This window comes from Erinaceus europaeus, chromosome 2 (genome assembly GCF_950295315.1).
Source record: "Erinaceus europaeus chromosome 2, mEriEur2.1, whole genome shotgun sequence".
Taxonomy (NCBI): domain Eukaryota; kingdom Metazoa; phylum Chordata; class Mammalia; order Eulipotyphla; family Erinaceidae; genus Erinaceus; species Erinaceus europaeus.
In genome coordinates this window covers 64,901,083-64,913,948 of record NC_080163.1, presented here as the reverse complement: position 1 = coordinate 64,913,948, position 12,866 = coordinate 64,901,083, and the positions used below count along the sequence as shown (strand labels likewise).

The window sequence follows — 12,866 nt, the reverse complement described above, 5'->3', positions numbered from 1 at the left end:
TCCTTTCTTAAGTAAATAAAAAAAAAAGAAGCTAGTAATACCGACAGCCAACAATACAGATCACCTGGATAGTGGTTATATTGTTTATTTTTTAAATTTTTATTTATAAAAAGGAAACACTGACAAAAACCATAGGATAAAAGGGGTACAACTCCACACAATTCCAACCACCAGATCTCCATATCCCATCTCCTCCCCGATAGCTTTCCTATTCTTTAACCCTCTGGGAGTATGGACCCAAGGTCATCGTGGGGTGCAGAAGGTGGAAGGTCTGGATTCTGTAATTGCTTCCCCGCTGAACATGGGCACTGGAAGGTCAATCCACTCCCATCCTGCCTCTCTCTTTCCCTAGTGGGGCAGGGCTCTGGGGAAGTGGAGCTCCAGGACACATTGGTGGAATCATCTGCCCAGGGAAGTCTGGTTGGCATTACGGTATCATCTGGAACCTGGTATCTGAAAAAAGAATTAACATATAAAGCCAAATAAATTGTTGAACAATCATGAACCTAGAAGCTGGAATAGTTCAGATGAAGAGTTGGCGGGGGTGGAGTTAGGCTCCGTTTTGTGGCTTTCTGATCCTTTTTCCAGCCATGATATCATCTCCCCAGACAATAATTTGGATCCATCTGCATATCAGATTTCAGGCTCAGAAAAAAAAAAGAAAGAAAAAGGAAAAAAAAAAACTAGTATAGTAATGGGCTTTGGAATATAACTAAAATAGGACTATTAACTATAAGACTTCATAATTTTTAACAGATGAGTAGTATTCCATTGTGAACATATGCCACAATTTTCTGAGGTGAGAGTTTTGCAGATAGCTATCATAGGGAGATGAAAAACTGTACTCATCTGTTGAAAACTGTACTGTAAACCTTTAAGCCCCTTATAATTATTTTTTTAGAAAGGATGCAAAAATAAAGATATTCAGAAGGTGTAGTACAGAAGGTGGTGTAGGGGTTAAAATACTAGACTCTCAAGCATGAGGTCCTGAATTCAATCCTGGGCAGAGCATGTACCAGAGTGATGTCTAGTTCTTTTTTTCTCTTCTCCTTTCTCATAAATACATACATACATACATAAAAAAGTTTGGGTTTTTTTTTTGCCTCTCCCTAGAGGTAGTAATAGTGCTGGGGTTCAGTGTCAGCACTACGAATCCACTGCTCCTAGAGGCTATTTTTTTCCCCTTTGGTTGCCCTTGTTTCATTGTTGTGGTGGTTATTATTACTGTTATTATTGATGTCATTGTTGTTGGGTAGGACAGAAAGAAGTGGAGAGGAGAGGGGAAGACAGAGAGGGGGAGAGAAGGATAAACACCTGTAGACCTGCATCACCACTGGTGAAGTGAACCCCTTGCAGGTGGGGAGCTGTGGGCTTGAACCGGGATCCTTAGGCCAATCCTTGCGTTTTGCCCCACGTGCACTTAACCTGCTATGCTACTGCCTGACTCCCAAATAAAATATATTTTAAAAAGGTGTTCAGAAGTACAACAGGCATATGAAAAAATGTTCAAAATCACTGATTATCAGAGAAATGCAAATCAAAACAATGAGATACCACCTCACCCCTGTGAGAATGGCCTATATAAAATGGAAAGAAACAAATCACAACAAGGATGTGGAGAGCTGTGAACCCTCCCATGCTGTTAATGAGGATGCAGGTTAATATACTCCCTGTGGAAAGGGGTTTGGAGATTCCTGAAGACATTAAAAGTCAACCTACCACATGACCTAGCAATTTCTTTCCTAGGCAGGTATCCAAAGAACACAAAAGTTCCACTCACCCTTGTGTTAATGGCAGTGTTATTTGTAATAGTCAGCATTTGAGAACAACCCCAGATCCCAAATATCCAACAACAGAAAAAAGATTAAAGAAGCTGTCTGTAATATATATATATATATATACACATACATATACATTATAGATATATACATAATATATATTACAACTGAAATAATGACATATTCTCCTTTGCTACAATATGGGAAGAACTATAAGAATAATGCTGAATGACACCACTCAGAAGGAGGACAACTAACAGATGACGTAACAAGGCAAAAAGACAATGCATGATGAAGACTCAGCAGATTATAGTCTATTATAGCAGATTTAGAGATTCAGAAGGGGGAACGAAGGCTGACTAAGGGAAAGTGGGGGACCTAAGTGCCTGTGGTAGAATAAAATGAGTTTGGCTGAGGTTGAAATATATTGATATTTATCTTGGGAAAAATGTGAATATGTATTCAGTAAATCAACCTTTCTGCAATAAAGTGATATTGGAATTGATATTGACAAAGTATGCCATTATCAGAGCAAATAGTTACAAATAAAAAAGTAGGTTGATGGAAAAAGCCCAATATTTGGAATTTAATTTGAAAACAATTTTTCATTATATATTTTAATGTGTAGTTTAATATATAGTTATGTATCTGGACTATGAGTGGGACTATATGTATATACATATATTATGTGGATATCATCTATTTGTACATGATTTTACACACATATACATTTCATATCTATTTTGCTCATTTATTTATATCAGCTCTTTGCTGATGTGCTCAGAAGGAGTTATGATCCAGTGGCAAGTAATAAAACTAGCACCAAGGTTATAGATTCTTAATACTATTTCCCATTTAAATTATTACCCAGGGTTCCTTGAAAAATGGCTGATTCTAGGTACTTGGACAAGAAACATAAGATAAATCTAGTCCATCTCGCAGTTTCATAAAATAAGGCACTACTCAGAAAAATATACCCCAATAATAAGCATAAATAAGCACATGTCAAAGAAATAGGAATCAGTTGAAATCTACTGATGGCCAAAGCTAGAACTACTTGAATATATGTATATATATATAATTGTACTGAATTATAATCTAAGGTTATAACATAAATACATGAGTAGATATGGTTATAAATGAATGAATTAGTGAAAGGACAAATGGAGAACATAAGCTATCCAGAAAGATTAAGAATTTTTACTGAGGGTCGGGTGGTAGCGCAGCAGGTTAAGCGCACATGGTGCGAAGCGCAGGGACCAGCTTAAGGCTCCAGGTTCGAGCCCCCGGCTCCCTATCTGCGGGGGCATCTCTTCACAGGCATTGAAGCAGGTCTGCAGGTGTCTTATCTTTTTTTCCCCCCTCTTTGTCTTCCCCTTCTCTCTCCATTTCTCCCTGTCCTATCCAACAACGATGACATCAGTAACAACAATAACTACAACAATAAAAAACAACAAGGGCAACAAAAGGGAAAATAAGTAAATAAATAAATATTTAAGAAAAAAAGAATAATTTGTATTATGTGGAAAACTTGGAAATGCTATGCATGTAAAAACTATTGTATTTACTGTCAACTGTAAAACATTAATCTCCCAATAAAAATAAATTAATAAAGAATAATTTGTGTAGATACTAAGTCCTACAGAAAGTGAAACATAATTTCTGACAATTTAAGTGTAGGCTAAGCATAGTGACTTTTTCCATGCAAGATGAAAAGAGGAAAAGTTGCCTCACAGCCAAAGGACCGGCCTAAGGATCCCAGTTCAAGTTCCTGGCTCCCCACCTGCAGGGCAGATGCTTCACAGGCAGTGAAGCAGGTCTGCAGGTATCTTTCTCTCCCACTTTCTCTGTCTTCCCTTCCTCTCCCCATTTGTCTTTGTCCTATATAACAATGACGACATTAATAACTACAGTGATAAAACAAGGGCAACAAAAGGGAATAAATAGATAAACATTAAAAATAAATAAATAAAAAAAGAAAAGCTGCCTTTATAGGGAGAACCTGAAAACATTACCTTAGCAAAAAAAAAAAAAAAAAAGAAGTTAACATTAACAAGTATGTTGCTTGACATGATAAAAGGGCATTTAAACTCCATGATTTCCATGAGAAAAAAATATCAGGAAAATCCTGTTTGAGTTGGAATATATGAATTAATTCTCAAAACTGTCAAGGCCATCACAAAAAGGGAAATTATGAGACACTGTCACTGCAAAAAGGGAGCTTAAGGATTCATACATGATAAATGTAATGTGTTAACCTGGGTGGGACCCTGAAAAGAAAGACATTAGATAAAAGCTTAGGAAATGAAGTTTTATTGGTAGTTATTATTGTCTTTCTCATAGATTTTTCATAGATTATAACAACTCTTCCACAATGTTGCATTAATAAGAGGGTTAAGTGGGTATCTAGTTCAGAGGTGGGGATGGGCAAATAAGCAAGAGGAAAGTATAGGGCTGGACAGTATGTTCTAAAACTGGATGTGAGGATGGTTGTGCAACTCAGTTAATGCAATGATTTGTACACTTATCTTGTATGAATTCTATAGTAAATGATACCCCAGTAAAACTATACAAAATGGATATTGCCAAAGTAAGTAGAGCCATAAAATATTTTTAGAATGACTTGAAACTCTTATGATTCTCATTACCATATCAGGACCACATGGAGTACCATCTTCTACATATGTATCATCTCTGTCTTCAGGTTTTTTAACTGTTGTGGATACGTCGGTAATAGGTACGTCCTTGGTGCGATATGTAGACACACATGTATCTTCTCGTATATGTGTGTAAATGACAGATAAATTTGCACGTGCTATCAGTTTTTTGAACGGCCAGGTACAGACTAATTTTCCACATAGAACATTACTAGAAGCATAGAGCAAAAAAAAAAAAAATCACTGAAATAACAGATTACTAATATGGCTTAAAACTTAAAAGGTTTTATCAATTGAAATCCAAGCTTCAACAATTTCTTATAAATTCTTGTGAACACAAAGATTTATGATGTGACTTTTTGCTTGGCTTTGTAAAACAATGTGGCAAGGAAACAATTAATGCTTTTTATAATCTGACATTCTTGACTTGTCCTATAATAACTTCTTACAAATGAGTATGGTCTTCAATTTTTTTCATCAGTAAAATGGAAGAAATTCTTATTATAAGCATTTGATATATATATACATATATATATATATCCCTGATGTAAATTTGACACATATAAACTACTAACACAAAGGCTAGTGATACACAACAGTTAATAGAGATTTTTATGCTCATTGTTGCCATAATATTATAGGTACTGAATACATATTTTTTGATGCAGTACATAACTGTGTTAGTCTAGTAATAGAAAACTCATTTTGTATACAATGCCATTTTGGCTTATACACAATAAGATATTTTATATTTTTAGGACTATATAATCTACATTACAAATTAGTTTTCAAAATACATACGAGAAAGTACAAAATGAGTTGCCACAGTTTCCATATCTGTCTGCTCTTGTATTTATCTCATCAAAACAAATAAACGGAGCACCTCTAGAATCTAAAAAAAAGGAGAAAAGAATAAAAGTAAATTACAGTACATGATTTCAATTGTCACTACAGAAATAAAAAGATTCACTCTGGAAAGAATGATCCCTATAGAGGTTTGGAATTACTTAACTTTAGCTTTCGTGATCAGACAAGATTGGGCATGTTCAGGGTGGTATGGCCATTGACAGAATTTCTTAATTTTAAAAAGTTGCTGCGGGTACTTTAAGGTTTCAAAAAAACAGATGTTTATTTTAAAGTCTGATAAATCATTTTCTCACCTGACAGTACCTGCTTTGCCAAGCATGCATCCTTTGCTTGAGCCTGGATCCTACAGTAGTGAGGGAAATTTTGGTGTTTTGATATATCTCTCTTGGTCTCTTTCTTGGTCTCTCTCTCTCTCTCTCTCTCTCTCTCTGACTTTATCTGCAAAGTTGCTCTGGAGAAGTGAAGCACAGGAGACAAAAACAAAGACAGTAATACAAAAATAAAATGCATGAATAATATTGGAAAAATCAGCACATATGACCCTAATTATTTCTTTTAAGTTGTTTACTTTCTGCCTTAGCTCCCTAGTCAATTACAGACCAGTGGAATACAATTGAGAGCCCACAAATAAGCCCTGTGAACATCTCATTTTTGACAAATTTTAAATGAAGAAAGGAAAATCTCTTAAACAAATGGTATTGGGAAATTTGGGTTGAAATGTACAGAAAAATGAAACTGGACTATTAATTTCCCCACAGACAAAAGTAAACTCCAAATGGATGAAAAGATTTTTCTGTTAACAAACAACAAAAAAAAAACACCATAAAATATTTAGAGGAAAACAGTGGCACAGCTCTTCAATGTAAGCTTCAAAAGCAACTTCACTGACCCAAGTCCCATTGCAAGAAAGATAAAACCAAAAATAAACCAATGGTACTACATCGAACTGAGAAGATTCTGCACAGCAAAAGGAGCTACCACCAAAACAGAAAGATTTCCTACAAAATAGGAGATCTTTACATGCCATCCATAGGACAAAAGACTAATTACCAGAACATATCAAGAACTTGCCAAACTCAGCAATAACAACAAAACACAAATAATTCAATTTTAAAACTGGGGAGAGGATATGGACAGAATTTTTAGCAACAAAGAGATCCAATAGACAAAAAGATAAATGAAAAAGTGTTCGAAGTTACTGATGATGAGAGAAATGCCCCGCCCCACTAGGAAAAGAGATAGGCAGGCTGGGGTCTGGATCAACCTGTCAATGCCCATGTTCAGTGGGGAAGCAATTACAGAAGCCAGACCTTCCACCTTCTGCACCCCATAATGATTCTGGGTCCATACTCCCAGAGGCTTAAAGAATAGGAAAGCTATCAGGGGAGGGGATGGGATACGAAGTTCTGGTGGTGGGAATTGTGTGGAGTTGTACCCCTCTTACCCTATGGCTTTTGTCAGTGTTTCCGTTTCCTTTTTATAAATAAAAATTATATAAAAAGATAATGAGATACCACTTTATATCTATGAGAATTAGAAAGGATAGTAACAAGTATTAGAGATAATGTGAGAAAGAGGAACCTTTCCACAATGCTATTGGAAAACAGTCTGGAATCTTCCCAGAAAACTAGAAATGGACCTACCCTATGACCTAACAGTTTTTCTCCTGGGAGATATATCCAATGGAAAGAATAACATCTGTCCAAAGAGATCTATGCTATGTTCATAGTAGCACAGTTTGTAGTATCCCAAACTTAGAAGCAAACCAGATGTCAGTAACAGATGAGTAATTAAGAAAGTCATGGTATATAGAATAGAATAATATTAAGATGTTCAAAGTGATTAAATTAGCTCCATTTTCTAATGCTGGATAGAGCCTGAAGGAATCATGTTAAGTGAAATAAGTCAAAAAAGGGATGTATATTGTATGATCTCTCACACAGAACTCAACTTAAGAAATAAGGACAGAGGCTGGGTGGTAGTGCACCCTGTTGAACACACACATTGCAGGATCAAGTGCCCAATTTCCAAATGTAGGAGGGAAGCTTCATGAGTGGCAAAGCAGTACTGCAGGTCTTTCTCTCTCTCTCTTTCCCTCCCTCTCTCTCTTTCTCTCTTCCCTTCTTAATTTATCACTTCTATAAAAATGAAAGAGAAAGAGAGGAAGAAAGAAAAAAGGGAAGGGAGGAAGAAATAAATAAGTAAAAGAAAGAAGGAAAGAAAGAGAGAGGGGGAGGGAGAGGGAGAGGGAAAGAGAGAGAGAGAGAGAGAGAGGGAGGGAGAGAACAGAAGAGCTTAGGATACAGAATAATGGTTAAGCAAACAGCTTTCATGTCTGGGAAGACGGGGCTCCAAGACACAATGGTGAGGTCCTCTACCCAGGAAAGTCAAGTTGACATCATGGTAGCATCTGCAACTTGGTAGCTGAAAAGCATTAAGATATAAATTGTTTAATAATCAAGAACCTAAAGATAAGAATATAGCAGATTTGGAGTCTTAATATGGAAGAAGCTAGAAATTCTGTTTTAATATATTCCAAGGGTCCCATGACTTTACTAATTTTTGCTTGGGCCTGACAGCTAATATGCAGGTGTAAAAAAGTATCGTCTAGAAGGGTGGTGTCAGAGTTGGGAATAGAACTATAAAGTTGGATTGGGGTAGAGAGTAGCTTCTAAATATGGGGAAAGTATATAAACACCATTAAATGTAAACCCCATTGATCTGACCTAGTTATTTAGTATATGAAATTCTTTTTCACAGTAATCATATAAAATATAGTGCTCTGTCAGAGTAAGTTGTGCTTATGTGAAGAGAAATAAAGAACATTTAAACTTTTCACTAACAATTTTATACAAGAATGGCTATTGAAATTTTATCATAAGGAGAAACAGGAAAAATAACCAGATTGAAAAATGGAGGAGGCCATAGGACCTTGTCCTCAACTTGGATCAACAATGGTAGAGAATGTTCTATCCTCTGAAGGGAGGATGGACAACATACTCTATGCTACTCCTGAGGAAGATGGGTCCTGATATTGGGGAAGCTTGGAATGTTCCTGCTCATGACCATAGAATGTGAGCTCAGATCTACAGGGATGTAGAGGTCACATAGGCTCCTAAGCTTAATACAGACCCTAGACCAAATCAAATCGATGGGGTTTACAGTCAACAGTATTTATATACCTTTACCATATTTAGGAGCTACTCTCTTCCCTGATCCAGCTTTCTGTTCCTTTTCTATGACATCATCTCCCCAGACAATAACTTGGATACACCTGCATATCAGATTTCAGGCTCAGGGGAAAAAAAAACTAGGAAAGCCACAGGCCCTTTGAAATATAACTAAAATGTGCCTACTAGCTATCTACAAAATGGAGTACCCCCCAACTCTTCATCTGTACTATTCCAGCCTTTAGGTTCATGATTGTTCAACAATTTGTTTGGCTTTGTATGTTAATTCTCTTTTCAGCCACCAGGTTCCAGATGCTAGCATGATGTGACCAGACTTCCCTGGACAGACAACCCCACCAATGTGTCCTGGAGCTCTGCTTCCCCAGAGCCCCACCATACTAAGGATAGAGAGAGGCAGGCTGGGAGTATGGATCGACCAGTCAATGCCCATGTTCAGCAGGGAAGCAATTACAGAAGCCAGACCTTCCACCTTCTGCATCCCACAATGACCTTGGGAAAGCTATCAGAGGAGGGGATGAAATCCAGAGTTCTGATGGTGGGAATTGTGTGGAGTTGTACCCCTCTTATCCTATGGTTTTGTTAAAGTTTCCTTTTTATAAATAAATAAAAATAAATAAATAAGTAAATAAATAATGGGGGGGTTAATTGTCTATAGTATAGTCTTTTCTTTTTTTTAAAGCTTCTTCTAATAGAAACTTAAAAAAAAAGATATTATGTATTTATTCCTGAAGAGGATAGGAGAAGAGAGAGAGAAAGAGAAAGGAGAGAGAGAGAGAGAGAAAGAAAGGAGAGAGAGAGAGAGAGAGAGAGAGAGAGAGAGAAGCGAGAATCAGATATCACTTTAGTACATGTGCTGCCAGGGATCGAACTCAGGACCTCATGCTTGAGAGTTCAAAGCTTTATCTACTGTGCCATCTCCTGGACCTCTATAGTATAGTCTTTAACATATAGACACAACCTTTTATATTCCCTTGATAGGTGTCTAGGAGATACAACAGGATACCACAGTTCTTTTCTTTGGTGCAATATACCACACCCAGTCTAATTTTCACCTTATATTTTCCCTTACTGTTCTTTGTTCTTAAATTCCACGTATAATTGAGATTATTCAGTATTCATCATGCTCTTTCTGGCTTGTCTCACTTAACATAATGATATATAAACAGATTGTACCATTAAGGACATTCATATATGAGCAATGAAACATTACTGGTTCATTAAAATGGATGCATACAGTAATATAGATTAATTGCTTATTCAATGTTATTGTTCTATATGAGTTTCTGTATGAAGTTCCATATGGAGGATCAATAATAGGTCACCTAAGAAGGGGGCTGCCTGCTTTGTGATATGCTTGACATAGGTTTTGAGTTAAGCCCCATCACAATGGGGGAAATACTAATGCTGTGATGTCTTTCCTTCTCTCTCTCTCTCTCCTCCTGAAAAAGTTGACCTGGAACTATGAGAAGTTGGCAATGATCAAAACAATAGACTGAGGTAGTGACAGATCTGATAGAGATACAAATAAGTTAATTTGTGATAGAAATCTTCAATCACTTAACAAAGCATAAATGCCTAATTCCCTCCCCCAAGACTTATTTAAGGCTGCACATAACATACATAAAATAATTTCTGTGTGCTTCTTTCTTTCTTTCTTTCTTTCTTTCTTTCTTTCTTTCTTTCTTTCTTTCTTTTTTTGTCATCAGGGGGCTTCTTTGCTCTTGGTTGACTTTTTTAGAAAGAGAGATATCACAATACTGAAACCTTTTCCAACATGTTGGAGGGTGAGCTTGAACCTGAGTATGCACATGGCAAAGCAAGCTATTTGTACTATCCCAGGCCCTGTGTAAAACAAACAAACAAACACCAAAAAACCCACCACTTAAGACATAAGAATACCATATGGGTGGAACTTAAGAAAACATATTTGGGAGCTACTCTTTCCCCTGATCCAGCTTTCTGGTCCTTTTCCCAGCCATGACATTATCTCCCCAGACAATAACTTGGATCCATCTATATATCAGGTTTCAGGCTCAGGGAAAAAAAACAAAACTAGTATAGTCACATGCCCTTTGGAATATAACTAAAATAGGCCTACTAGCTATCTACAAAATGGAGTACTCCCCAGCTCTTCATCTGTACTATTCCAGCCTTTAGGTTCATGATTGTTCAACAATTTGTTTGGCTTTATATGTTAACTCTTTCAGCCACTAGGTTCCAGATGTTAGCATGATGCCAACCAGACTTCCCTGGACAGACAATCCCACCAATCTGTCCTGAAGCCTCGATTCCCCAGAGCCCCACCCCACTAGGGAAAGAGAGACAGGCTGGGAGTATGGATCGACCAGTCAACGCCCATGTTCATCAGGGAAGCAATTACAGAAGCCAGACCTTCCACCTTCTGCATTCCCTAATGACCTTGGGTCCATACTCCCAGAGGGATAAAGATAAGGGAAGCTATCAGGGGAGGGGGTGGAATATGAAGTTCTGGTGATGGGAACTGTTTGGAGTTGTACCCCTCTTATCCTATGGTTTTGTCAGTAATTTCTTTTTGTAAGTAAAAAAAAAAAAGGAAAGGAAAAAGAAAAAAAGAAAAGACAAAAGAAAACAAGGACAAGAAAGAGACAACACAAAGTGAAACTTGAACTGGATGTGGTGCATTGGAGCAAAAGCAAAGGATTCTAGTGGAAGGGAGCAGTGCTGAGGACACTGTGGGACATTGTGTATGATGCTGAAGAAGGATTTAAGTTGGTGTTGGGAGTGGTGTACAAATACCTATCTCAGGGAAGTAAGAAACTGTATTTGTAATGACAGTCATGTAAGCCATTATTATTCTAATAAAATAATTTGTACTATGTGAGTTTAACCAGTGTGCCATTGCTCAGCCAGATAAAATGATTTGAAAGAAATTCACCATACAAACATAAGCATGCAATAAATGTCTTCCTTCCACTTCTTTTTCTTTTTCCTTTTATTGTTCTTTCTTATTTTTTCTTTTTTGTCTTTTAAAAATTTCTTTATTGGAGAATTAATGTTTTACATTAAATACAACAGTAAATACAGTAGTTTATACATGCATAACATTTCTCAGTTTTCCATATAACAATACAACCCCCACTAGGTCCTCTGTCATCCTTTTTGGACCTATATTCTCCCCTCCCACCCACCCCAGAGTCTTTTACTTTGGTACAATACACCAATTCCAGTTCAGGTTCTACTTGTGTTTTCTTTTCTGATCTTGTTTTTCAATTTATGCCTGAGAGGGAGATCATCCCATATTCATCCTTCTGTTTCTGACTTCTTTCACTTAACATGAATTTTTCAAGGTCCACCCAAGATTGGCTGAAAATGGTGAAGTCACCATTTTTTATAGCTGAGTAGTATTCCAATGTTCTATTTGTCTTTGATGTGGAACTGCTGCTCCAATTTTTTTTTCAGAGAGACAGAGGTATCATATCTCACTGAAACTTTAGATTGGTGAAGGCTGTGAAGTTGTGGTTCAGATTTCAGTAATGTTTGTTCTAGTTCCTCTAAAAGTATATTTGGTGTTTTGATAAGAGATTGCATTGAATATGTACCTTATTTTGGGTAACGATGAACATTGTAGCATCAGGTAACATAGTATCTCATTCTTTTTTATTACATTCATTTATTAGATCACTTTATTGGGAGAAATGTTGGTTTATAAAACTTTTGCTGTAAGAATTATACAACTTTGAGGGTCAGGTGGTAGCCAGTGGGTTAAGTGCACATGGCGCAAAGTACAAGGACCAGGACTCAAGCCCCCTCTCCTCACCTGCAGGGGGGTCGTTTCATAAGCATTGAAGCAGGTATGCAGGTGTCTATCCTCTCCCCTTCTCTGTCTCCCCTCCTCTCTCTATTTCTCTCTGTCCTATCCAACAACAACAACAGCAATGGCAACAATAACAATAATGTCAACAACAAGGGCAACAAAAATGGGGAAAAACGGCCTCCAGGAGCAGTGGATTCCTAGTGCAGGCATCGAGCCCTAGCAATAACCCTGGAGGCAAGAAAAAATGTATACAACTTCATATCAACTTTTGATAGTCTCCAACATATCAAACCTCTACCTATTTGTCATCTTCTTCCACAATATGACACTGAGACTCCACCCTGCTTTCAACTTCCTCTAGCAGAATCCTTGGATCTGCTGCAGTAGATCACAGTTAATTAATATTTCAGGGAACCAGTAAGTGGTGGACCTGGTTGACTACACACATTACAGTGCACAAGAATCCAGGTCTAGCCCTCACTCCCCACCTGCAAGGGGAAGCTTCACGCATGGTGGAGCAGGTCTGCAGTTGTCTGTCTCTCTCTCTCCCCTTCCCTTTGGATGTCTCTCAGTCTTGTCA

General features: G+C 37.3%; 1 protein-coding gene across 2 annotated transcripts in view; it reads right to left on the bottom strand.

Moving 5' to 3' along the window:
- The window catches only part of LOC103107901 (disintegrin and metalloproteinase domain-containing protein 5-like), an 84,375-nt gene that overhangs the window by 16,461 nt on the left and 55,048 nt on the right, over nt 1-12,866 (bottom strand). For both annotated transcript variants that reach the window (XM_060182287.1, XM_060182297.1), the window contains 2 exons: nt 5,237-5,327; nt 4,427-4,646 (listed from right to left, as the gene is read on the bottom strand). In XM_060182287.1, the coding sequence (XP_060038270.1) occupies nt 4,427-4,646; nt 5,237-5,327 (311 nt within the window). The remainder of the gene's footprint in view (nt 1-4,426; nt 4,647-5,236; nt 5,328-12,866) is intronic.